We start from the raw sequence: 26,640 nt of genomic DNA, 5'->3' as shown, positions 1-26,640 counted from the left end.
TGGACACTTGGATACCATGTGTTCGGCTATTTCTGCTTCTGATCCAGAGAGCCTGCAAATCTCATCTGCTGACTTCCCCATACAGTACAAATGATGTTTGTACCGACAGTGCCCCGTCAGCAGTCCCACCATCACCCGAAGCTCGGCTCGTGACAGCTTTAAGAGCTTTTTGGCGTAGGTAGGTGAAATCGTCACGAATTTCTTTGCCTGAACAAGTCTAGGAGTGTTAGTCCAATGGGTTATCCTGTTATTCAACTCCCATTGCTGGAACACAGCCTTATATTGGTCTTTTCCTAGCCTACAGAAAGGCTCAGGTCCAGCAGGTGTTAACCTCGATGCACTTTTTGCAAGTTCATCGGCTTTTTCATATCCTTCAACACCACAGTGCCCTGGTACCCATAGTAGATTCACTTTATTGCCTCTGGCCAGTTGCCCTATGGTGTTATGGCACTCCCAGGTTAACAGAGACCCTTGGCAGTAGGATTCCAGGGATCTCAGTGTGGTTTGGCTGTTTGTGGTGATGTAGACATGCGCCCCCTTGAGGTTCATTTTAAGACACTCCTGAGCGCATACGTAAACAGCCAGTATATCTGTCTGTAAAATAGAGGGTTCACTTAGCAGGGCTTTAGAGATCCTCAGTTTAGGTCCATATATCCCAATGCCAGTACCTCTCTCTGATTTTGATCCATCGGTGAACCATATGGATGACTTTTTGTCCAAACGATGTACGTAACTAATTGCACTAGGACGGTCATTTATGACCGTTTATAAGGGCTTTTCAAAATCTACTGTTTTCATATACATGGTATACAAATAGAATTAAAATTCAATATTTTTTTTGCTTAATAATAATAAATTCATATTATATTATATTATTTCCTCGTAAAATATCTCAAGTAATTAAAGAGAGGAGAGCGGTTAACAAAATAATTTAAAAGAGATGGGTTCTTGAACAATTCCTACGGTTTATTATTGGAAATGATGAACTAAAGTAATTGTGCACTATAGTTTTTTGTTTCCCCTCTAAACGTCAATTATTTGGAAAAGTGAAAAAACAAGTTAAATTATTTATGTGAAAAAAATTTCAACATCCACTGGCAGAATTCGAAATTTTTATGATAATACTATCACCGTGAAAATGAGCCTTTAAGTGCTAAGGATCTAAGGACCGAAGATATTCATAATAAATAAATCCAAACTAATTGAAAAAAAATTGTTAACAATTTATATTAACAAATTTTTGCGTAATGAATTGTGGTATTTGTGTAATAGAGAAAATAACAAATATTTGAAGAGTTTTTTAAGTCGTCAATATTCCAAAAATAGAATATTGAACTTAATTGGATCACCTATTGCAAATCTGGGAGTTCACAATATCGGCGGTTATCATTTATTTGCTTTCAAATCTTAATGAAATCGTTGGAATTAAGATAAGATTAACTTCTCTCTATTATCAAGATTAAATTGTATTGAATACCAATTTTTCTAATATGTACCTAACGGAATACGACAAAACAAACTATAGGTATCATGTTTCGATTGTCCCAAAATTTATCAAAAAGACTCTCCAGAAAGAAGAGCTCGAAGATCGTGGAAAAACAATTCAATGAAGTTAAGAAGATACTTCTTCTTGGTACTGGTGAATCTGGAAAGACCACCATCATCAAACAAATGAAAATTCTGCATATAAATGGATTTTCTGAAAGGTAGGACTACATTTTATACATGTCTCATACTACTTTGTCAAAAAATATCATTAATTTGCAAGATAAGATACTATTTAAACACATTTTCTGGAATCTACTTCATCAGTATTAACCGCGAAATCTTTTTAATGTCTGAAAAGATTGCCTATGAGCGATAATTCAAATTTTGAATGTACTGCACCAATTCGCAAACCTTACATAACATTTTCAACACTTCGCCACACGAAATTTCATTTTGAAATGCAAAATTTGAGGATAATTTTTCGTTAATATTTTCATCCATTGCAAAAATCACTTTTAACTCACAAATTCTAGCATTCTAAACAAACCAAATGACAGGTAAAGCTCTAATTCCGCGTGAGTATTAGTTTCGACTATCACTTCAAGAGGGGTTTTTTAATTTATCAGAGTCGATCCTTTAATTTCTTAAAAAACAACATAGTTTTCCAAAAATTCTAATTCTCTTGTGATGCATGTTTCTATTAGAAATTTTTTCACAGAGAGTTGAAAGAACAAATTCCAAACATCAGGGCCAATCTGCATGAGTGCATTTTTGTTATTTTAGACAATATGCCCAAAATATTTCCACCTATAGCTGTTGAATACGAATCATCTAAACCATCTGTGGTTTATTTATTAAGTCTTGGTCCTGATTACTGTTTATTTGAACAGGTAAGACTATTTTTTTCTGTATCTATATTATTGATCGTCATATATTACGTTTTCTCATTGATTATTGTATTTTTGAACAAATGAATATTTCGCAGGAGTATTTTGACCATGTGCAATTATTAGTATTAGATCCTGGAGTGCAGAAGGCCCTCAAAAGATCTAATGAATTTCAGTTGTTGGACTGTGCAGAATAGTAAGTATGTAGGTACAAAAAGATCTATTTAAAGTTTACATGAGGAGTCATTACAACTGACTCTTTTATACAGGGCGAGTGTTCAACTCATTTACACAGGAAAACTGATGGTCGATTAAAGGAAGACCACTATTTTGATATTACATTCTTACTATAGCAAATTGTTTCAGGTTAGAATTTAATGTGTTAAATACTATAATCTTACAGTCTCCAAAAATAACTAGAATATTTTTTGTAGAAAATATCATCAGATTTGTAGTAGTACAACACTAAATTCAAATGACACAAGCGTTTATTTCAAATTGACGTCAGTTAAGTTCTGATCAAGTGAGAATAGGTCTGGATTATACGAGTTTTTGTATTTAGAGCTTTTTTGCAAATTCAATAACCTTTTTTTTCGTCAAATTAATGTAATATAGTTCTGGGGAGTCTAATATACTTGGATGTTAATAAATAGGAAAATATTTTTTATACTGTTGAATAGTTTATGGTTAGAATTCCTGTGTACTAGCATAGTATACTATAGTACTAGTTCAGCTTCCACCCAGTATAAAGGAGTTTCAGTTGAAAGGATGCTTTCTTGAATAAAAAGTAATAAAGCTTTTAAAAAAATACGCTTGCTATATAAATATCGCAGTATATTTTAATGTATTATGTTGGTATAACTGATGTAAACTGCTGTCAATTTAACAAGTTCATAATAATATAATAATCGACGGCGGGAATATTTGAAAAATACAGTATCAGTACTTATTCTGTGTAATATGAACCTTAATTTTTACTTTAACAGTTTTTTAGGTAGAGTCGAAGACATAAGAAGAACAGATTATATACCAAATACGCAGGATATTTTGTTTTGCAGGGAGAAAACAACTAGTATTAACAAAATTGAATTCACTATAAGTAACGAGAAAAAATATGGTAACGGCCAACCAAAATTTTGGATGTATGATGTTGGAGGCCAAAGAGGTGAAAGAAGAAAGTGGATACAGGTTCGAAAAGAGATTTTTCATAAAAAATATTAGTGTCCAATTAGGAGGCAATGAACTATTCTAGGTTTTCGAAGGGATTGAAGCGATTTTGTTTCTAATAGCAGCTAGCGAATTTGATCAACAATTGAGGGAAGACCAAACGAAGAATAGATTTCAGGAATCCTTGACTCTTTTCAACGATATCTATGGAAGTAGGTAAGTTTACAACTATTCAAGTATAAAAAAAATTCATGGTGATATTGCCCATAACATGTAGTTAAACAACAATTCCTACTCCTTGGTACAAGATTGACTTTCATAAAAGACTCAAATAATTCAACTTTGCAATAGGACAAGGAATAATTTTTTTGTGTTTACAACAGATTTCTAAGAACTGCTGGTTTGATCGTCTTTTTGAACAAGCAAGATCTTCTGAAACGAAAGATTCAACAGGGAAAAAATTTGGGAGATTATTTTCCTGATTACAAAATGTATTATTCAAAAAATAAAAACACTTATTTCAACGACGAATATGATAAGGCTAAGAGCTACATGAAAGACAAAATTCTGGTTAGTAATATTAAGAAACAAACTACAGCAAAGAAAAGAACTGCAGTATATATTGTTTTAGGAACTTGTGAAGCCTCTTTCTGTAGAACATGTTGGATTTATACCGGGAAAATTTATCCATGAAGTTATACCAAAAAGAGACGTTTATATTCATTACACAGTGGCAACAGACACAAAGAACATCAGAACAGTATTTGATTGTGTTCAAGAAATAGTTTTAAGACAAACTATTCATCAATTATTTTGAGTAGGAATCTCCAACACTGAAGTTTCATAACAATTACTTTCAAATTAACAGCTTGAGTATGTTAATTTTTTAGCTATTTTGAATGAATGATTGAACAAATGTAAATTATTTTGAATTTATAATCACTTGATTAGGTGTTGTGATACTAGAAAAATCTTTTAACTTATATCATTTTATTACAAGGATAGTTTAAAATTGTGGAATACTTACAATAAATATAATTATATATAAACATTTTTTATTTCTCTATGAATAATTATTTAAGCAACGACCATTTTAGCTGTTCTTTTGCTGATTGAAGGACCTATAAAGGAAACATGCAGTAAGTTTCTAACTAAAATAAAATAACAGAAAATACTCTAAAAGAATCTTATTAGTATAACTGAAAAATAATACAAACTACATAAACATTCAAATCATATAATACAATTTCATTGGAAGAATCATATGAAACCTTATTCACCAAAATATGGAATGTAGTGCATTAGTTACCTGAGCTACAGTTTGCTCTCCTAAAGGAATGTCATCAGTTCGTAAAGCTACTCTAGATACAATTGAACTAGAATCAGCATCCATTATAATACTAGAACCAATAAGTCAATTAATTTCATATTTCTAAATATTAATTACTACATGATGAATTAAATATTTATAATAAATTTAATTTACCCTCCATCACATATTTCATCCATAGCTAACATACAAATATCCAAAGATTCTAGTACAGCTCTCTTTTCAACATTCTTTCTTAGGATTAAACTTATTGAATCATATAAAGCATTCAATACACTCATAAGAATCAACTGCAATAAGAGTCATGATAAAAATGCAACTAATTTCGGGAGTCATATAGATACCTCATTTTCTTGCGAACTTCCCATAACATAAAAGAACAAATCAACGTTGCTTCTATATACACATGTTAATCCATCCAACATTATTATTTCAGCGTTAGCTCTATGCGTTTTATTATACAGATTCTTTTCAAAGGCTCTCTGTTCTTTTGCAGTAGGAAATATATTTTTATCATAATATTTGGCCAATATTCTGTTTCCATCATTATCCAAAATGGCAATACCCTTGAGAGTATATAACGTTGGTTCCTGAAAATCCTTACTTATAATTTTCATAATTTACAAAGCAAAAACGACATACAAGAAGTGATCCTTCCATTTTTCGTAATGTTTAACTCAATACAAAAAGAAAACTTCAAATACGAGTTGGTGTTGGACAGACATCAATACATGCGTGGCTGTTTATATGACGGAAGATGTGACATTTACTGTCACTTGTCAGTGTCAAATATTTCGGTAAAAGTCATAGATTAACGAAGTATTAAAAGTTTCTTCTGATTTGAGTCCTTGCATTCTTCAATTTACATTTTGATCAAAATGTTTTCATGTCATCAACTATGGCTGCCCCATGTACCTCAATTGTCCTCATCTTTACGTTTCGGTGTTTTTTCAACGAACTGTGATGACTTTTTGCTCTCACTCCCACTCAAATTACTTTAGTATGGTGCATGAAACGCCCTGTATCTCGAAAAAAAAAACCGTTTGCGGGCCCATGTTTATAGGACTTTATTTCTCAAAATTAATCTCTCATTTTCGCTTGTAGCCTCAATATATGAACACTGTATAAGTATAAAGTACATCACATACTAAGGACAACACAGTTTAATTAAAGCTATATCTGAATAGGTACTGCTTTGCACTACTCACTTTTGCACTTGTATTCTGTTATTGTTGCAATAATTTTATTTTTATTAATTATCATTTAATGTATTGACATGCGTGTTTTGGTTTTCATAGACTCGAAGGTTTGCAAATGTTGAGAAGTAAACGAATAAAATATTTTTAAAAGTGCATATATTAAAAATATCAAATACTTATAACAGTATGTATAATTCCTTAAAAGCACAGAGTAAATATAATGAATAGGTATTGAATCAGATTTTCTTTGATAGTTATAAATATGAATTCCTATATGTACCTATAATGAAATATATAATAAATAACTATATTTATAGATAAGTAATATTTAGTAATAAATTATGAACTATATAAATAAATAAAAACTTTTTACATAATTCTACAACAATATATAAATATATTCACAATCAAAATATAAAAATAAAAATATCTGAAAAGCAGTTGTTCAGCTAAAGATGATTAAAATATTGAATATCAACAGATGCCGCAATCAACTTCCTTCATATATACAGCAGTATAAATTAACTATTCTTTGCATAGAAATGATAGAGAGTAATTTGATGTTCGAAAAATTGAACGTATTTAAAAATTTTTTTTACTTCCGAGAAATACTTTCAGATGTTCTTTTTTAAAATTACTCACTATCATTTCTATGCACAGAACAGGTAATTTATAATTTAGCTCTGTGTAAAGGAAGTTGATAGCGTTATCTTCAGCAGTCCTTATCCTCCAAGCATTCTCGTATGCTTTCATCAGGCTAAAACGGAATGCTTGGAAATTTTTGAAATTACTACTGATCTCCGATGAGGCATTCTTATTTTTTAAAACTTTAGCTAGTTTGACATCATCCATAAGAAGAACATTTTTAATGTTCAAGCCGAAAGATGATGTCACTTTAAGCTCTTCTGCTTTTCGATACTCATTTTGGCAGAGATTGTGAAGTTTAGATATACTAGAATAGAAGTCTGTGGTCCGATGGTAAGCCATCATCAAATCATTCTCTGGGCAATTTTTACGTACAGCAAACGAAAACATCATTTCTATTATATCTATGTTTTGCCCAAAAACAGCATAGTCCAATGGTCTCCTCCCTCGAATGTTTTTCGCCAGTAAATTTGCTCCTTTCGAAAGAAGAAGATGCACCAGGTCTTTGCTGCTTCGTGAACTGGTGTTCGCCGCTAAATGGAGAGCAGTGTTTTGCTCTCCTGATGTCTTCGCATCTAAGTCAACTCCCCAGTTTATTACTTCCGTAATCAATTCTTCTAGTTGTGAGTTGAATCGATTGCTGTGAACTAAGCGGTGCAACACGTTCAAACCGTGCTGATCTGTGAGTGTTAGATCAGCACCAGCACGGATGAATTTGCGAATTAGGTTATTCAAGGGTAAATTGGGGTTTTTGATGAGGAGGGCTAATGCAGTGTTGCGATCATTGTCTTTTATGTTGACGTTTGGGCATAACGTCAACACATAATTTATGATCAGTCTGTTGCAAGAGACGACAGCCAGATGTATGGGTGTTCTTCCATTCGGGCCTTCAAGGTTTATGTCTCCGCCATAATTGAGAAGGGTTTGAAGTAGGTGACACTTGAGGCTCACTGCTTCATGCATGGGAGCAATCCCTGTAGAGTTTTTTCTGTTCGGATCAGCTCCTTTCTCTAACAATTTGACCATGGTGCTTTCGTTTGCAATTTTTACAGCCAAATGTAATGCAGTATTGCCGTGCAGATCCAAGGGCTCATTGACATCTTCGAATTTCGACAGCATTAGGTCGATAAGGGACTGGTCTATAAAAAAAAATATATGTTACTTATTTGGTCAAATTAGCAGTAAATAAATTGGAATTGGGGTCTAACGACATATCAATTTAAAATTTGAAATATCTGTATCAATGCATGGAATTGTTCAATCTCAATAATTCAGTCGATTAATGTAAATGGAGAATCTTATTATACAGGGTGGCCATTTGAAAACGAAACAGACGAGATTACAGACGAAATAAAGTTTTTCGATAGAAATGCTCGGACAGGTCGATTTCTGTTTCGAGGGGGACAACTTAAGATGTAGGTTACGGACGCATAGCGCTTCAACCCTTGCTGCTACAACCCCCACCCCCAATTTTTGAATAGGGAAGATGAAGTGAGTGATACCTCAATTCAAAGGTATTTTTATACTGATTTCAGCACAGTAATTGTTTTTTCATTTTATGCATTAGTTCTCGAAATATTCATGCGTTAGTTAGTTAGGAAGGAAGCCACAGTCATGGTTGTTTTGAAGCTCAAAATGGCGATTTTTCACAAAACACTACAAGTGCCATGAAAACACCACTTCATTTTCAAATACTTAGTTAAGAATATTTCGAGAACTAATGCATAAAATGAAAAAACAATTACTGTGCTGAAACCAGTATAAAAATACCTTTCAAATGAGGTATCACTCACCCCATCTTCCCTATTCAAAATTTGGGGGTGAGGGTTGTAGTAGCAAGGGTTGAAGCGCTATGCGTCCGTAACCTACATCTTAAGTAGAAACAGAAATCGACCTATCCGAGCATTTCTATCGAAAAACTTTATTTCGTCTGTAATCTCGTCTGTTTCGTTTTCAAATGGCCACCCTGTATTTTAGCTACAGCACGAATAAGCTGATGCGTTTTTGATCAAATAAAATAAATTTACAGAAATGTGTGAATGAGTACGGAACGTCTGGTCAGATTTTATTTATTAACGGATTTACTTTCTCAATAAGAACCACTAATTTTGAAAGCCAAAAAAATGTAGATATCAAATTTTGTACGATTTATACCTCCGAAAATTAATTTCAGAACGTTCTTTGAAACCATTTTACCTATCAGATATAATATTCTTCAACACTATAAGTTCTAGCTCCAATAGTTTCGGAATTATAAATTTTTGAATATTACTATTTCAAAATAATTCGATTATGTATATGTTATATTGTCCAGACTGTATATGTTATCTATATTCATAGGATATGTATTATTTTGTATCAACACATGTTCATGTTCTGCTCTGAAATAAATCAGTATCAATTTAAATCTCGTATGGTTTACCCGAAAGTTATCACAGAGGCGACGAGGATATAAAAAAATTATTATAAGAAATTAAATTTGAAATAAACTAAATTTGTGGAATAAGTGAACATTTTCAAATCATGTCTTTCGGAAAATTTGAAGAATTCAAAGTTTACGAGAAAAACTGGAACACGTAGGTACATAACTCGTATCAAACAGTATTTCAAGGCGAATAAAACGGAAGCAGAACTTAAAACAATTCTCATCATTATCATGGGGGATGAAGCATTCGAATTACTGACCGATCTTTGCTCTCTGGAGTCGCCGGAAAATAAGAATTTCGAAGATTTAGTGAAAATCATGCAAGAACTTTCGCAACCATAACCATCTGAAATTGCAGAAAGATACAAATTCAGACAAAGCAAGCAACAAATGCAGGAGTCAATTCCAGAGTACATGGCAATTTTAAAAAATCTAGCAAAATTTTGTAATTTCCGAAATTCCCTGGAAACTAACCTAAGGGATCAGTTAGTCTTCGGTCTCAGAAATGGAATCATTCGTCAACGACTTTTCACGGAAACAGGTCTCACATATAAATCAGCCATAAATTTAGCCGTCAGCATGGAAAATGCAGAAAAAAAATCTGGATTGATAGAGGGAAATGCTATGAATAAAATCGAAAAAACATTTCTCCAAGGTCCGAGCCATCATCATCAGAAGCCGCCATTTTGTTCTTCACAACGAGGATCACATCAAAAATCAAGCAGTTGCAGCAATTTTGGAAAAGCGAACCACCTGTCCTCCAAGGTCCGAACCATCATCATCAGAAGCCGCCATTTTGTTCTTCACAACGAGGATCACATCAAAAATCAAGCAGTTGCAGCAATTTTGGAAAAGCGAACCACCTGTCCGGCAAGTGCTATTTTAAAGATGCGTAGTGTCATAAGTGCTGTAAATCAGGTCATGTGAGTACCTACATTGTGTAAATTGAAGACGTCAAAATCATCTGTTAAATTCAACAGGTTTGTTGATGTTTCTTGAAACATTATTGATGATGATTATTCTGAATGTTTATTCAATATAAATGATAAATTTAGTAATCCTTTCAAATCAAATGTATCTATAAATTCTAAAATTATCCAAATGGAAATTTACACCGGCGATAATTTATTGTATCTAGTTTTAGGAAGTTGGTGTTAGACGGAAAAAAACTTGTGTTCGAACAAACAATGCTCCAAGATTTTTGTGAGCCATTATTTTCAATGATGACAATAAAAAATTCGAGCAGAATATAAAAAAAAGCATATAATATTTCCGCACCAACAGATCGAGCTAGGTTGAAGTTCGGTTTATTTATCTATAGAAAATCGATCGAATTTTACAATTGTATCATCCGAAACCCCTTGTCTAAATAAAATACTGAACAACAATGGCATCATAGTAAAACATAATATCTTCATTGATCCATTAGAAAATGCATATACACAACCTAAGGGTAGATGAAAGATCGAGGTGCTTTTTTCAATTAATCATAACTTATGAACCACCCTTTACATTATTTTAATAATGGTTTTGTATATGTTTTTCGTCTGCAGTGGGTCTATTTAAAATTAAAAAGTCTCATCTCAGGTTCACCATCAAAAAATTAATAAGTAGGTTACCAGTCGAAACAATATCAATATTTTAATAAATATTTTATTTACTTATTTGGAGAGAAGAAAAAAAATAAGACTAAATGTATTTGGAGATTCCGCATACAACTTTTTTTACCTATTAACTTTGGTTAAATCTAGATGTTTCGATAATTAAGTGGCACAAAATTGGAACGAACAAAAAATTTTCTTCCTCAAATGTTACTCTTTCATAATGTCCGTATTCGAAAACAAATTTTTATCATTTATTAATGAATAAGTTTCACACATTCTGAACAACATATTACAACATTCCTTCATCGAAAAATGAATTATAAAAACGAGGAAAAATGCCCATTCCGAAATAGGGCTAGCTTTATTTTGAAAGAAAATAACGTTGCAACAAATCAACATTTTAACTGAAAATAAAAAAAAATATTAAATTATTATTTAGCTAGACTATGATCACTTTTCAACTATCCCGCTTCATTTCCGTTACGGTTTGTAAGAAACATTTTCTCTTTAATATTCCTCATTTGTTTAGGTTTTATCAAACAATTAAAAATGATGATGGTAGATCTAACATCTCAACAGAAGTCCTTAAAATTCATTTTAATTTGATTCCTGAATCAATGAAGATGGACAAAAAAGTACAGTTGAAAGAGTTTGTAATGTCGAACCAGAAAATTAATTTTAAATTCTGTTGAAAATAACTATACACTGTGTCCGTAAAGTATGGAACAAATTCATTTTTAGTTAAACAGACCATTTTGAGAAATGATGCTGAAACACGTCGATTTTTTATTTTAATTTACCGTATTTTAAAATAATAATCTAATATACAGGGTGAATTACTATTGAGTAATGACATCACCGTCATTTTTTTAGATTAGCTGAGCTAATTCCAAAAATGTATCACATGTTGATTTCAATTGGTACAGGGTGGACAAAAATACAATAGTTTTGTGTGTGCTCATAAAGTAACGCATAACATTCTTTATCAGTTGAATTAACAATATTATCAAAAATACTTATTGTCTAGCGGCAATTGGTTTGAATGTAACACCCTGTAGTTACATTTTTAGATTAATAAAAATGTATAAAAATAAGAATTAATTTCTTTCATATTCTGTCTGCTAGACCACAAGTACCAAACATGTTTGGAAACAGCTAATTTTTATTAATCTAAAAATGACACAAACTACAGGGTGTTACATTCAAACCAATTGCCGCTAGATAATAAGTATTTTTGATAATATTGTTAATTTAACTAATGAAGAATGTTTCGCGTTACTTTATGAGCACACACAAAACTATTGTATTTTTGTCCACCCTGTACCAATTGGAATCAACATGTGATACATTTTTGGATTCGGCTCAACTAGAGTAGGTAATCGGGAAATTGATACAAAATGGGGGTGTTCCATTTGAAAAAAATGACGGTGACGAATTACTCGAAAGTAATTCACCCTGTATATTAGATTATTATTTTAAAATGCGGTAAATTGAAATAAAAAATCGACGTGTTTCAGGATTATTTCTTGAAATGGTCTGTTTAGCTAAAAATGAATTTATTCCATACTTAGTGTATAGACTTTAGACATAGTGTATAATAAATCTAAATATTTTAACTTACCCTTTTTCTTAAAAAGAAAAGACGCTGGTGTAGTCCCATTTTCTTGGTTGTAGTATAAGAAATCTGCCCCATTTTCAATCAAAAACCTCGTCAACTCCAAATCTCTTCTGTGAAAGCAAGGATCACTGCTGACTAGATATAGCGGAGTTTGTCCAAATTGATTCGGAATATCCGAAGTACCGGTAGACTCAATAAGTTCCGATAATTTTTTGTAGTCGTATTCACTGACCGCCTTATGTATATCTTCCATGATCTCGATGTATTTTGAATTTTTTTCGATTTCACTATCAACAACTTGGGTACGTGAAAATTCATCAGTTGAGAAAGACATCTCTCTGCACAATCTGCAAAATATCGAAAAACTCGAAATGAACGTGAAATGTTTCAGAAATGACTGTGTCCCTATGAAACTTTGTCACAAATATATAGTAATCAAAGTCATTCAAGAATGGCAATTAGTTGAGTTTAATTGCTATTTAGGCATTATCTTCGATCAATGGCAAATCAAGACAGAAACTTATTATTTAGTTTGATATTATAATTCAATTTGGTAGGAATGTTCCAATTTATTTTGGTCTAGTAATGCCGTTAAGTCAACATAGATGTTATCATCAAGAAATATTCCAATAATTATTTCGAATCATCTTTAAAGTATACGAAGTATATCTCCCTTCTGAAATTTTCTGTTTTCGTTTTCGAATATGAGAAATTTATAGAATGAAAATAAGAAAAGCACCGACCTAAAATCAAGAGCTTTCGCGTTCTTGTTCAGATTCATATTCAAGTTAATTCTCGAAGAAATATCGCATTAACGAGTTGAACATGAAATTATGTTTTCGACACAACGTTATTTATAACTTTTTTGGTACAATTTTCTTGAGGAAACGGAAAAGCATATAAAAATGATAATTGTATGCTTAGGACTAATTTGTCCTATTTAGATATACAGTGTTTCTAAATTGAATGTCAATATTTATAGGGATGATTTTCGGTCCCATATTGAGAAAAAACTTCATATGAACATATGTCCTAAACGTCTTACCTTTTGAGATACAGTGTGATAAAGTATTCAAAAATAAAAAAAATTAATTCTGTATTCAATTATGAGAAACGGTTTTTATTTTTTTAAGAGAAAACCGTGAATCTGATGAAAAAAGTCAAGTCAACTTTGGTAATAAATGATTGAGAATTTCAAAACTATTTTTCATTTCGGGAAAAAATTGTGGCGTACTATGGCGTACTTATTCCAAATAATAAAATTTGCTACTTAATTAAAAATTAAATACAGAGTGTGCCATTTGGAATAACACCCAGTATGAAAAAGTATCAAAAAGTCAGTACATACCTCCGTTCTTCAAGAATTCACTTTAGAAATCACATTGAAATAAATTCATTCATTTCGAAGACATGTTTGGTAATAATTTTCAAACAATTTGAGAAAATATCTCTAATGGGACCTAATGATACTGTGCTTAAAAAAAATATAAATTTGGAGGAATTGCTTTCGCATTCAGCACTTTGAATTTTTGAACATGCACATTTTTTGTTCTTCAAGGAGAACCTCGTAACTGAATCTGGGTGCCCTCAATTTTTTAGTTTTCCTCCGGAGGGACACGTGCTCCTGTCCCAGGGGAGGCACTGTTACCCCGAAAACGTACCTGAAAGAATCACTGCTTTTGAAGAAAAGATCTAGGACGCAAATAAATGGCGAAGATCTTTTTTTTTCTTGGGGGGGAGTAATCGAAAAAATTTTTTTCGCAACAACGTATACTCATATCTGTAATGTGAAAAAAAGAGAGAAATTACCTAAAAATTTTTTTTTTTTACTCATTCGATTGTTTTTACCTTATAAGTATTGGGTTTTCCTAAAATGGAGTTACGAATGAAAACGAGAGATAATTTTAAGAATAAAAAGTCACATAAATATGAGCCCGCAAACGCTTTGTTTTCGAGATACAGTCTTACTTTTTACTGATGCTTATATCAGTTTATCGAATCTTCATTAATCGTCGCTACAGAATGGGTAAAAAAGTACCAAAACTTATAGTTAATTCATTCATCACATTACTATCTGGATGTTTATAATAATTTGGATTTTCCTGAGAACTATTTGGATTTTTTCTCGAAATCAATTGCAATTTGAAAGAAACACAATAAATTCGTTTAACAAAGCTCAGAAAATTTTTCGAAGCGAATTACTCAGTTCAGTTCTTTGATAACTACAGTATTGAAATTTTATGACGAGAATTATACAAAAAACCGAAAACAATGGGTCAGTGCAAGTGAAATTATGCAAAAATCACAGGTTCACCGCTCACCGATTTTGCGTAGACCCCACAGCAAATTCGAACTCGAAATTTGGGAAAAAATTGAATTTCCATCCAAAAATCGTTATATCTTCCAAATTATTCGTCATAGACTCTTCAAATAAAAACGTTTCTTGATCATCGGGTTCAGATCTGAAACATAATGATGTTTCAAGGGCGTAGCTTACGCCCAAGAGAAGTTATAGCCCCGGGAATTTCAACCATATTTTTTTCGAAAGACCTCACAGTTTTGAAGATATTCGAACTCGAAATTATGGAAAAAATTGACTTTCCATCAAAAATCGTTATATCTCCTAAAGTATTCGTCACAGACCCCTCAAATTAAAACGTTTTTTGAACATCTAGTTCTGATCTAAAACATAGTGAGGTTTCATGGGCGTAGCTCAAGTCCAGGAGAAGTTGCAGCCTCGGGAAATTTATCCATTTTTTGTTCGAAAATTCCGGTTTTTTACCTATAATTTCTGAAATAATGTTCTAATCGCCAAACTGCAAGCATTTTCATGATCTACATAAGCGAATCAATCAATAAAATGGTACAATAGTCCCATGAAGGAACTTTCAACTTTTTTCAATTTTCTAAGGGTTAGGTATAGAAAGTTTTACGAAAATTTTTCGACGAAAAATGTTTCAGGTGAGACCGCTTAATCAGGTATCGTCAATTCTGGCACGGCTCACCGATATTGTGTAGACCACTCAGTTTTGAGGAAATTCGAACTCGAAATTTGAGGAAAAATTAAATTTCCATCCAAAAATCGTTATATCTCCTAAATTATTCTTAATAGACCCCTCAAATACAAACCTTTTTTGAACATCGGGTTCTGATCTGAAACATAGTGAGGTGAGGTTTCAAGGTGAGATCGATTTCGGATAATCAGTGATCGTCAATTTTGACACCGCTCACCGATTTTGCGTAGACCTCACAGTTTTGAAGATATTCGAACTCGAAATTATGGAAAAAATTGAATTTCCATAAAAAATCGTTATATCTCCTAAAGTATTCGTCACAGACCCCTCAAATTAAAACGTTTTTTGAACATCTAGTTCTGATCTAAAACATAGTGAGGTTTCATGTGCGTAGCTCAAGTCCAGGAGAAGTTGCAGCCTCGGGAAATTTATCCATTTTTTGTTCGAAAATTCCGGTTTTTTACTTATAATTTCTGAAATAATGTACTAATCGCCAAACTGCAAGCATTTTCGTGATCTACATAGTCGAATCTATCAATAGAATGGTTCAATAGTCCCTTGAAGAAACTTTTAATTTTTTTCAATTTTCTAAGGGTTAGGTATGGAAAATTTTACGATAATTTTTGGATCGAAAAATTTTCAGGTGAGATCGAATTTCAGCTAATCAGGGATCCCGCATTTGCGGGATTTGATTAACTAACCGCACACTAAATGGGATCTATATATACAGAATTAAAAAATTTTCAACCTTTGAATTGTAGATTCTAGATCTCAAAATATGAAAGTTCAAGATGCATATGAGAAAGTATGGTTTTCGGTAGGAGACAAAGAGGCAGCATATAAGATAATTATTCATTTAGCTTCTCAGAAATTCAATTATAAAAGCACCAAATTGCCACTCGAATTTATAATTACTTCCTCTTTTCATTTTACTCACATTTCCAAGTCGTTTGATGTTATCCAAATATTCCAAATGCAATGATTATTATCTGTGCAGAACTATCATAATTCATTCAATTTATAGCTATTATCTCTTTCGTCTATGTCCAAATATTGGCAGTCATTACTTAGATTGTCAAAATTGAAGTTAATTGCGAAACAAAAACTAATATTTGACAACAAATTCAGTTAATGATTTGTAATTTCTGGAATAATATTGAAATCTTGACCTAAAGTATCACAATGAATATTTTAATTTTGTGTGGAAAATGTCAAATCTGTAAATTGCATTATTTCCACCCAACGAACTTAAGAATAGCTTTCAGATATTTCTATTTGAAATGTTTGTTTCATTATAGTATGCCTTTTTCAGGTGAGTTCTATCTTTAAACGTGAAATATACAAATGAAAACAGCAAAAAATCAGAAAAATGATGACGTTAAGTAAGGAGCATTAATTAAGTGCTTGTTCAAATTAACATTTTTGCTTCATTATAGTAAATTCAGCCGTCTGATGACAAACCTGATGTCAAAACTTCCTTGTTTATGACATGGCAAGAAAATGAGTGAGTTTTAGAATTACACAATATCATTTCCTTTTCGGAAGAATTTTCACGAGAAATGATAAACAGTACCTATATATAATTATAATATAATATTATATATAATAATATAAGGTAATAATAATAATAAGGTGAGATCTTCCGCTTTTGGAATTTTTCATAGAAACATTTTTGCTTTCTATCTATATTTATTTTGTTTTACACATAGCTACTAAAACGTAAACTGTGAAAATCTCGGGAAGGTTAGGTTAAAGAAAAACAGTTGTTCTTCCGCGACAATTCCAAAGGTTTTTCTTGAGAATATCGAACCTAATAATTCTATGAATATCCTTCTAATATTATTCAACAATACACGTTGAAAAAAAGTATTGAATATCATTGACTTTTATGGTATTTAGATTTTATTTTTTTTGGAACTATAGTTTTCATTAATTTGTTCGAAGAATTTGATTGTTAGACTTGAGGAAAAGAGCGTAAATGCTTCTCTGTTTTACTTTGCGAATGAATTCAACTAAAGTGTTCTTGAAAATGTAACATTTTTCCAATTTGAGAATTTTTTCGTTTTTTCAATATTTTCAACTGGTAAAAATGATAAACAGATGATACAATTAGAATACAAGTTATTAAAAATTATATCATGATAAAATATGAAGGGAATTCATAAATGAATAACTAAAATTAAGACATTCAATGTTTATTCAAGTATGGATAAATATGTCATTTACAATAAAAAAATCTGATTTATCTTAACACATAATGAAAATTATCAAGAACATTAAATAAAAAATGTCCAAATAGGGGCCAGTTTAAGAAACAAGTTTATTTGTGATATATGGACGAAAATGTGAATCATAACCTATTTCATTTTTTTCCACAGCGATGTGTCGAACTGTCTCTATGAAAAATCTTTTGCAATTATTTAATTCAAGTTATCTATTCATTTCTAACATTCATTTTGCTGATTTTCAATTCAATTTATCCCATAAGTATTCGTAATTCATTATTTCTAAATCCAAAATCAATTATATAATTCATGAATATTAACTCAAGGCTTCGAATTTATCAAATAAATATTAGATTGATTATATGATAACAACACATAATCAATAAATAGAATAATTATTTGTAAATGAATTTTTTGATTTTCAGTATCGCCCTTTCAATTCTTCAAAATAATTTGATGTATTTTTTCAAATTTTATTCGTATTAGAGTTTTTATTAATTACATTTTTTTCATGGGAAATAGTAGTTAACATGGAAATATTTCTTATTCTTCCAAAAGAAACATAAGCCCTTCAGTAACAGCCTTCAATTATATCTATAATATAATACAATATGAAATAAAGAGAAATATAATTTTAAAAATCTATCTTCCGTTTAGAATTCCAATGAATCCTCCTAAGTCATACTCATATAGCTTTCATCTTGACTTTAGTGGAGTCGTTTCAAGAAAATTAATAAAAAATTGATGAAATGAGCATTCTACAGTCAGCTCTCAACCGTTTACAAGATTTTCAAACGTCAACTCCTCGTTGGTAACAAATCAGTTCGATGCAGTTTGACATGTCGAAGCATAAATCTATAACAATAACAATAACAATATTTTATTGATTTCCCATATATACAAAGTAGAAAGAAAAACAGGTCATCCAAAAAAGAAAAACAAAAAAATATTTCAAATATTGACTACATTATCTCTACTTGAACAATAAAATTCTTCAATGTTGTATGGCTCAATATGTAAAAGAAAACAATAAAGAGACTTCTTCTTCAACTATCAACTTGCTGCATTGCTCCTTGCTCAATATCAAGAACTTGTAGTAGGTTAAAGGCCCACCACTTATATGCATGAACCTCATCTTCTTCAGTTGAAAATCGCATTTCGCGTACAGTGGCATCTTATGACTAGTCTTTCAGCACACGTTTGTCACTTTCTTTAACGAAGTTTAGTCCATTTCTCCCATGAAACCGTGAGTAAAGATTACTGCAACGTTGTACGCAGCCTTCCAATCGAAGGGTTTCATCTTACCCCAGTCAGTTCTTAGGTTAGCTCCGTTTACCAGCAAGATGTGCATCAACAGCGAGTTGTTGTGTCGGTTGTAAGCAAACTGCAAGGCTGACAAATTGCTGTCAAGAGTAACGGCATCCACATCAATACCGTAACTGATGAGATTTTTTTCCTTTCAAATGGGACAAAATCCCGTCAGTATCATCCTTCAATTATATCTATAATATGCCTATAAATAGAATTATAATTTTGAAAACCTATCTTCCCTTCAGGATTCCAATGAAGTCAGTCTTATATCGCTTTCAACTTGACTCTAGTCAAGATGTTTCAAAAAATGAATAAAACATTGGTGATTTCAGCTAACCCTCACCAGTTTACAAGATTCTCCATTTCTATGTAAGTAAGCCAAATCATCGTTGCTAAAAAAACTGAGTATATGCTCAGAAACTTCCGAGGGCAATTTGAACAAACAACTAGGGAAATCAGCTGCTTTCTTATTATCTTGGCGCCATTGGATCCCAGCATACAGCTTATCCAGAAAAAAATCGGAAAATTGCGGAAATATGACAACAGTCTTTGTGATTCCTTTGCGTAAATCATCATCTACGATCAACTTGCTGCAATCCTCCTTGCTCAACATCAAGAACTCGTAGTAGGTTAAAGGCTGACCCCTTATACGCTTGACCTTCATCTTCTACAGCTGCCTTTCGCATTTACTGTAGAGTGGCTGTTTTCACCAGAGAATGAACGCAAGTTTACCACTCTCTTTATTACAGAGTAGTCCAATCCTCTCATAATACCGTGAGTAAAGATTACTGCGTTGTACGCAGCCTTCAAATCGAAGGGTTTCATCTTACCCCAGTCAGTTCTTAGGTTAGTTCCGTTTACCAGCAAGATGTGCATCAACAGCGAGTTGTTGTGTCGGTTGTAAGCAAACTGCAAGGCTGACAAATTGCTGTCAGGAGTAACGGCATCCACATCAATAACGTAGCTGATGAGTGCCCTGGCCAATGCAGATTTGCTGATCGACCAATTATTGGCCAAGTGGTGGAGGCTGTTATATCCTGATCTATCCGTTAGGTTGGGATCACTGCCGAATTCAAGTAGCTTCAGTATGTCCAGGAGCCTGCTTGGTTACTCTCTGACGTAGTTTATAAGGGTGGGAGTGCCGAAAACGTCTTTCTTGTTGAGATCAGGTTTGCAGTCCAAGACTGCGTTCAAAAAATTAGGGTGTTTGGACAAGGATACCATTTGGAGGGTAAGGTAACAATCGCCTCCTATCCTGTTGATGTCCCCTCCAAATTTGACTAGGTGCTTCAACAGTTCCTCGTGACCGTATCTGACTGCTTCGTGCACTGGAGTGTAGTTCATGTTGTTCGCCTGGTTAGGGTTGGCTCCATTCCGTTAGAGGTGCAAGAGGCTAGTTAGACGGACTCCCTCATGTAGTGGCGTATCTTGGGGAAATCGATCCATGATTTATCCATTGATGGAATGAACTCGAAATCGTCATTCTGGTTGCTGTGTGGTTTCACTGGAGGTTCCAAGTTGGGGTTGAGAAGTGAGCTCAGAAATGATGTAGCCATTGAAATATTATATATATATATATAAAACTTTATTTTTCTGACCTTAAATCAGTACAGGTGTACTGGTACCAAGGCTTCAACTCATATAACAAATCTAAATTAACAAATCACTTCTATCGAAAAAAAACAACAAAACAAACAATTACAAACATTGAGGTTAATTAAGTTCTAGGTATTCTCTTAGATTACGGCACATCTCCTTTGGATTGTTTGAGTCAGTCACAGTCACAGGAATCGAGTTATAAGTCATTATGCTCCTATAGATGGGCGTATTTTGTGATTTCACAGTTCTTCTGTAATTGGTTCTAAGTTGATTCTGTGTTCTGATGGGGTAGGTGTGACATTCATTAACAAGTTGCAATTTAGTTTGTGTTTTAGGTAATTTTTTTTGATGTTATATATTAGTTTGACTTGTTCATAAGCTCTCATTTTTTCAATGTTAAATATTGATGTATTAGTGTATAGGCTGTCTGTCGATGTAAAATAATCTAATGCGTACACTGCCTTGACTGCTCTGTTTTGATACCGTTGGATCTGCTCCATTAGGTATTTTGGTGCGTTTCCCCAACAAACTATCATGTATCTAAGTTGTGACGCTATAAAACTTTCATATATCACCCTTCTGGCACGATCATTTAGGAAGTTGGCGCATCTCCTTACAGCACCTATCATTGGAGCAAGTTTGTTTTTCAGTTTTTCTATATGAAATCGCCAAGACAGCTTATCGTCAATCAGCAATTAACCTGGAAATAAAGATAGATTTTGAGGAAATGTCGTTTTTGGAACGCTTTGTCGAGGATGGTTTGTTTCCTCTACCTAAGATGTCTAAAATCACTGAAGACAAACCGTTACTAAACAAAATATCCAAATATACAGTAGAGCGATAAAATGAAAATAAAACTGTTTTTTTCCCTATAATAATCAAGTCCTTAACATATCATATCTTTTTGGAAGAGTGCTGCCCTTGGCAGAGACACATTTGCCTCCTCAACAAAAGTAACTCTACAGAATGAAAAAAATTAAAATTGACTAATCAGGAGAAATGAAAAAAAATTAAGGCAACTTTTTGAAAAATTTTGATATCATGGAGGAAATATTATTTAACATAAACTGACAATTTCAAACCTGATATAAAAAATCGGATTCATTTTTTTGATGCACCTTAGGTTTTATATCCCAAATTGATATTATCTTACTGTACCTATGCATATTACCCAATGAATCACCATGTTTATACCAATACATCCAATTTTGGATTCTACACATTTCAAGAAGCAACTTGCAAATTTGCAGGGAAATTTTTTTTTTTTTTTGATTCTCCATATTTGTTGTTGGTTGTATCAAACTATTAAAATTATGTCACTTGATCTGACATCTCAACAAAAGTCCTTAAAATTCGATCTAATTTGATGCGTGCATTATTCAAAATAGGCACGGAGAGTTACACGATAAATTATATATAGTACAATTTGGAATTTGGTATATCAAGCTGGGGAATTAATTTTTAATTCCGTTAAAAATAACTATGTAATGAATCTAGATCCTTTGACTCACCTTTTTTCTTAAAGAGAAAAGACGCTGGTGTAGTCCCATTTTCTTGGTTGTAGTATAAGAAATCTGCATTTTCAATCAAAAATTTTGTCGACTCCAAGTCTCTTCTGTGGAAGCAAGGATTTCTGCTGACTAGGTATATAGCGAAGTTTGTTCAAATTGATTTGGAATATCGGAATACCGGTACACACTAGTTCAGATAATTTTTTATAGTCGAACTTTCAGTTTTCGTCTTGGAATGTTTGAAAATCAACGAATGAAAATTATGAATGCACTGACGTAAAGTCAGAAGCTTTTACACTCTTGTTCCAATTCGCATATACTGGTTTCGAGAAATACTTCCAGAAATTTTGTTTGACTATTTCCCTCGTCGTAATTTGCACCAATCAGAAACGCGCAATTTTGAATTACAAATGGTTTCTAGGTGGAAAAACTGTTTGGTAGGACCTGTCAGCAGTTTATTCGCGTTTACCCGCGGCAAAACTTGACAGTTGTTGTCACCAAAAATTACAATACCTTTGAAAACAAACGTAATTATAATCTCCAAGGACACCAGAAAACGACGCTCAACAATTTTTTCTGATTTTATTGTCAAGTGCTAGTTAGTCAGCTTATATCGTGAAAATGAGTCGCTTTGGAAGCGATTCTTTGTCTAATATTGATCTGGCGATTGAGAAAAGTATACCGTATAATACCCTCAGAACTCATACTTCAATATGGAAACAGTTCGTGACATTCTGCAAAGCAAAGAACTATGAGCTTACGGAAAACACAACTTTAGAACAACTAAACCTAATTCTGAAAGATTGGGCGTGGAATATGAAGAAGGAAAACGGTGAAAATTACAAAGAACTAGTTGTGAAGACAATGTGGAACACCGTTGCAAAAAAAGGCATAAATGTATTTTGTGAAGTGGAAAATAATTTTTGACCCATTTAAATACATTATCTTTAAGTCTAGTAGGGAAGCTCGTAATGCGAAAAGAAGGAATTTGCAGACGTGTGCAAATAAAAGGAAGTGCAGCTCTACTTCATTGAAATTGGATGAGTATAATGCAATGGTTTCATTATGGGATGAAAACACTCCAGCAGGACTCCATTTGAAAACGAAACAGACGAGATTACAGACGAAATAAAGTTTTTCGATAGAAATGCTCGGACAGGTCGATTTCTGTTTCGAGGGGGACAACTTAAGATGTAGGTTACGGACGCATAGCGCTTCAACCCTTGCTGCTACAACCCCCACCCCCAATTTTTGAATAGGGAAGATGGGGTGAGTGATACCTCAATTTAAAGGTATTTTTATACTGATTTCAGCACAGTAATTGTTTTTTCATTTTATGCATTAGTTCTCGAAATATTCATGCGTTAGTTAGTTAGGAAGGAAGCCACAGTCATGGTTGTTTTGAAGCTCAAAATGTCGAACACTACAAGTGCCATGAAAACACCACTTCATTTTCAAATACTTAGTTAGGAATATTTCGAGAACTAATGCATAAAGTGAAAAAACAATTACTGTGCTGAAATCAGTATAATAGGTAATGCATGCAGAATAATCTGTTACTCAGGAAATAGTCTTGTCAAATACCATTCGGGCATCTAATTTTTCCTGTGAAAAAAATCGAAAAAACACATTGCAAAGTAATATTTTTTGACAAAAAGCATTCGTGCAGGTGCAAAAATCCTCGTCTTCGACTCGGATTTTTGTTGCCACCAGCACTCATGCTTCTTGTCAAAATATTACTTAGCAACGTGTTTTTTCGATTCTTTTCGGAAAAATTAGAAGCCCTTATGATATTACTTACGAAAATTACTCACTATCATTTCAATGCGAAGTACAGGTAATTTTTAGTTCAGCTGCGTATAACGGAAGTTGATATATGTATCTTATCTTCATAGCATTCTGGTATGCTTTCATCAAACGGAATGCGTGAAAATTTTTGAAATTACTACTAATCTCCGATGAGGCACTCTTGTTTTTTAAAACTTTTGCAAGCTGGACTTCATTCATAAGAAGTACATTTTTGATGTTCAAGCCGGAAAATGATGCCACTTTAGAAAAGATTTTCGATATACTCATTTTGGCAGAGATTGTGAAGTTTAGATATATTGGAACAGAAGTCCGTGGTCCGATGGTAAGCCATCATCAAATCATGCTCTGGGCAATCTTCACGTACAGCAAACGAAAACATCATTTCTATGATATCTATGTTTTGCCCAAAAACAGCATAGTCCAGACGTCTCCTGCCTCGAATATTTTTCGTCAGTAAATTTGCTCCTTTCGAAAAAAGAAGATGCACCAGGTCTTTGCAGCTTCGTGAACTGGTGTTGATCGCTAAATGGAGAGGAATGTTTCGCTCTCCTGATGTCTTAAAATATATGTCTACTCCCGAGTTTATTACACCCCTAATGAATTCTTCCAGTAGTGAATTGAAAAGAATGTATTGACATGTTTTGGTTTTCATAACCAGACTCGAAGGTTTGCGAATGTTGAGAAGTAAACGAATAAAAAATTTTTAAAAGTGCATATATTAAAAATATCAAATATTTATAACAGTATGTATAATTCCTTAAAAATACAGAGTAAATATAATGAATAGGTATTGAATTAGATTTTCTTTGATAGTTATAAATATGAATTCCTATATGTACCTATAATGAAATATATAATAAATAACTATATGTATAGATAAGTAATATTTAGTAATGAATTATGAACTATATAAATGAATAAAAACTTTTTACATAATTCTACAACAATATATAAATATATTCACAATCAAAATATAAAAATAAAAATATCTGAAAAGCAGTTTTTCAGCTAAAGATGATTAAAATATTGAATATCAACAGATGCCGCAATCAACTTCCTTCATATATACAGCAGTATAAATTAACTATTCTTTGCATAGAAATGATGAGTAATTTGATGTTCGAAAAATTGAACGTATTTAAAATTTTTTTTTACTTCCGAAAAATACTTTCAGATGTTCTTTTTTAAAATTACTCATTATCCTTTCTATGCACAGAACAGGTAATTTATAATTTAGCTCTGTATAAAGGAAATTGATAGCGTTATCTTCAGCAGTCCTTATCTTACAAGCATTCTCGTATGCTTTCATCAGGCTAAAACGGAATGCTTGGAAATTTTTGAAATTACTACTGATCTCCGATGAGGCATTCTTATTTTTTAAAACTTTAGCTAGTTTGACATCATTGAACATTTTTAATGTTCAAGCCGGAAGATGATGTCACTTTAAGCTCTTCTGTTTTTCGATACTCATTTTGGCAGAGATTGTGAAGTTTAGATATACTAGAATAGAAGTCCGTGGTCCGATGGTAAGCCATCATCAAATCATTCTCTGGGCAATGTTTACGTACAGCAAACGAAAACATCATTTCTATAATATCAATGTTTTGCCCAAAAACAGCATAGTCCAATGGTCTCCTCCCTCGAATGTTTTTCATCAGTAAACTTGCTCTTTTCGAAAGAATAAGATGCACCAGGTCTTTGCTGCTTTGTGAACTGGTGTTCACCGCTAAGTGGAGAGCAGTGTTTTGCTCTTCTGATGTCTTCGCATCTAAGTCAACTCCCCAGTTTATTACTTCCGTAATCAATTCTTCTAGTTGTGAGTTAAATGGATTACTGTGAATTAAGCGGTGCAACACGTTCAAACCGTGCTGATCTGTTAGTGTTAGATCAGGACCAGCACGAATGAATTGGTGGATTTGTTCATTTATGGGTATATTGGAGTTTTTGATGAAGACGACCTGAGCAGAGTTACGATTATTGATTCTGATGTTTAGGCTGAACGTCCCCACATAATCTAGGATTACTCTGTTGCAAGACACGACAGCCAGATGAGTGGATGTTCTTCCCTTTGGGCCTTTAAGGTTTTGCTCCGTCATAACCGAGAAGGGTTTGAAGTAGGTGACACTTGAGGCTCACTGCTCCATGCTTAGGAGCAGTCCCTGGATAGTTTCTATTGTTTGGATCAACTCTTTTCTCTAGTAATTTGATCATGGTGCATTTGTTCGCAATTTCTATGGCCCTATGTTTATGTGTAGAGAATTAATTTTTAATTCCGTAAAAAATAACTAAAGAACCAATCTAGATATTACGACTTACTATTTTTTCTGAAGAGAAAGGACTTCTTATAAACTCCAATCATCTTCGATGAAAGCAAATGAGGAACACTGCTGACTAGGTCTAACGGAGTTTTTCCAAATCTATAATTCCGAGAAATACTTTCAGATGTTCTGTTTTGAAATTACTTCCTATCATTTCTCCTTTTATTTCTATGAACAGAACAGGTAATTTATAGTTCAGCTGCATATTAAGGAAGTTGATAGCTGTATCTTCAGCAGTCCTTATCTTTGAAGCATTCTTGTATGCTTTCATCAAACTGTAACGGAATGCTTGAAAATTTTTGAAATTACTACTAATGTCCGATGAGGCACTCTTGTTTTTTCTAAACTTTTGCAAGCTCGACTTCATCCATAAGAAGTACATCTTTAATGTTCAAGCCTCAAGATGATGCCACACTAAGCTCTTCAGCTTTTCGATACACATTTTGGCAGAGATTGTTAGGTTAGGTTAGGTTCGTGGTCCGATGGTACG

The 26,640-nt window shown here is 32.8% G+C and overlaps 4 protein-coding genes and 1 long non-coding RNA gene across 6 annotated transcripts; 1 reads left to right on the top strand and 4 right to left on the bottom strand.

Annotated features, from left to right (window-relative positions):
* Nucleotides 1-1,478: 1,478 nt before the first annotated feature.
* Nucleotides 1,479-4,591, top strand: LOC123676202 (guanine nucleotide-binding protein G(f) subunit alpha). Its single transcript, XM_045611955.1, has 7 exons — nucleotides 1,479-1,706; nucleotides 2,207-2,378; nucleotides 2,474-2,571; nucleotides 3,362-3,563; nucleotides 3,628-3,758; nucleotides 3,926-4,112; nucleotides 4,174-4,591. The coding sequence occupies exons 1-7, from the start codon at nucleotides 1,531-1,533 to the stop codon at nucleotides 4,357-4,359; spliced, it is 1,152 nt and encodes a 383-aa protein (XP_045467911.1). The 5' UTR covers nucleotides 1,479-1,530; the 3' UTR covers nucleotides 4,360-4,591.
* On the bottom strand, nucleotides 4,516-5,661 carry LOC123676207 (coatomer subunit zeta-1). Its single transcript, XM_045611969.1, has 5 exons — nucleotides 5,515-5,661; nucleotides 5,217-5,462; nucleotides 5,029-5,162; nucleotides 4,852-4,942; nucleotides 4,516-4,663 (listed from the first exon to the last, which is right to left on the bottom strand). The coding sequence occupies exons 1-5, from the start codon at nucleotides 5,530-5,532 to the stop codon at nucleotides 4,616-4,618; spliced, it is 537 nt and encodes a 178-aa protein (XP_045467925.1). The 5' UTR covers nucleotides 5,533-5,661; the 3' UTR covers nucleotides 4,516-4,615.
* A 111-nt stretch (nucleotides 5,662-5,772) lies between these two features.
* LOC123676191 (serine/threonine-protein phosphatase 6 regulatory ankyrin repeat subunit C-like) lies at nucleotides 5,773-16,948 on the bottom strand. 2 transcript variants are annotated; one of them, XM_045611940.1, is made up of 3 exons: nucleotides 16,315-16,948; nucleotides 12,367-12,710; nucleotides 5,773-7,855 (listed from the first exon to the last, which is right to left on the bottom strand). In XM_045611940.1, exons 2-3 carry the CDS (start codon nucleotides 12,695-12,697, stop codon nucleotides 6,654-6,656), a joined length of 1,533 nt encoding a protein of 510 aa, XP_045467896.1. In that variant the 5' UTR covers nucleotides 12,698-12,710; nucleotides 16,315-16,948; the 3' UTR covers nucleotides 5,773-6,653. The 2 variants fall into 2 exon arrangements, with proteins under 2 accessions (XP_045467896.1, XP_045467900.1); XM_045611944.1 differs by lacking the exon at nucleotides 16,315-16,948 and having other exon boundaries at nucleotides 12,367-14,470.
* Nucleotides 16,949-20,861: 3,913 nt separating this feature from the next.
* Nucleotides 20,862-22,370, bottom strand: LOC123676213. Its single transcript, XR_006746877.1, has 2 exons — nucleotides 22,024-22,370; nucleotides 20,862-21,212 (listed from the first exon to the last, which is right to left on the bottom strand). It is a non-coding gene; the product is annotated as an uncharacterized LOC123676213 (long non-coding RNA).
* A 2,862-nt stretch (nucleotides 22,371-25,232) lies between these two features.
* On the bottom strand, nucleotides 25,233-25,928 carry LOC123674087. The gene has a single exon (XM_045608957.1). It carries the CDS (start codon nucleotides 25,926-25,928, stop codon nucleotides 25,233-25,235), a length of 696 nt encoding a protein of 231 aa, XP_045464913.1.
* Nucleotides 25,929-26,640: the final 712 nt, after the last annotated feature.

Source organism: Harmonia axyridis, chromosome 1, assembly GCF_914767665.1.
Source record: "Harmonia axyridis chromosome 1, icHarAxyr1.1, whole genome shotgun sequence".
NCBI classification, from domain to species: domain Eukaryota; kingdom Metazoa; phylum Arthropoda; class Insecta; order Coleoptera; family Coccinellidae; genus Harmonia; species Harmonia axyridis.
The sequence above is the reverse complement of the archived record's forward strand: the minus strand, read 5'-3'. Positions and strand labels throughout refer to the sequence as shown.

Coding starts and splice junctions, on each gene's coding strand:
- LOC123676202 (XM_045611955.1), top strand. CDS start 1,531: ATGTTTCGATTGTCCCAAAATTTATCAAAAAGACTCTCCAGAAAGAAG. Junction 2,379..2,473: donor ATTACTGTTTATTTGAACAG/GTAAGACTATTT, acceptor AATATTTCGCAG/GAGTATTTTGACCATGTGCA. Junction 3,564..3,627: donor AAAGAAGAAAGTGGATACAG/GTTCGAAAAGAG, acceptor GAACTATTCTAG/GTTTTCGAAGGGATTGAAGC.
- LOC123676207 (XM_045611969.1), bottom strand. Junction 5,163..5,216: donor GAAGTTCGCAAGAAAATGAG/GTATCTATATGA, acceptor CTCTTATTGCAG/TTGATTCTTATGAGTGTATT. Junction 4,664..4,851: donor GAGAGCAAACTGTAGCTCAG/GTAACTAATGCA, acceptor TTTCCTTTATAG/GTCCTTCAATCAGCAAAAGA.
- LOC123676191 (XM_045611940.1), bottom strand. CDS start 12,697: ATGTCTTTCTCAACTGATGAATTTTCACGTACCCAAGTTGTTGATAGT. Junction 7,856..12,366: donor TTTTCTTTTTAAGAAAAAGG/GTAAGTTAAAAT, acceptor TTTTTTTTATAG/ACCAGTCCCTTATCGACCTA.
- LOC123674087 (XM_045608957.1), bottom strand. CDS start 25,928: ATGACGGAGCAAAACCTTAAAGGCCCAAAGGGAAGAACATCCACTCAT.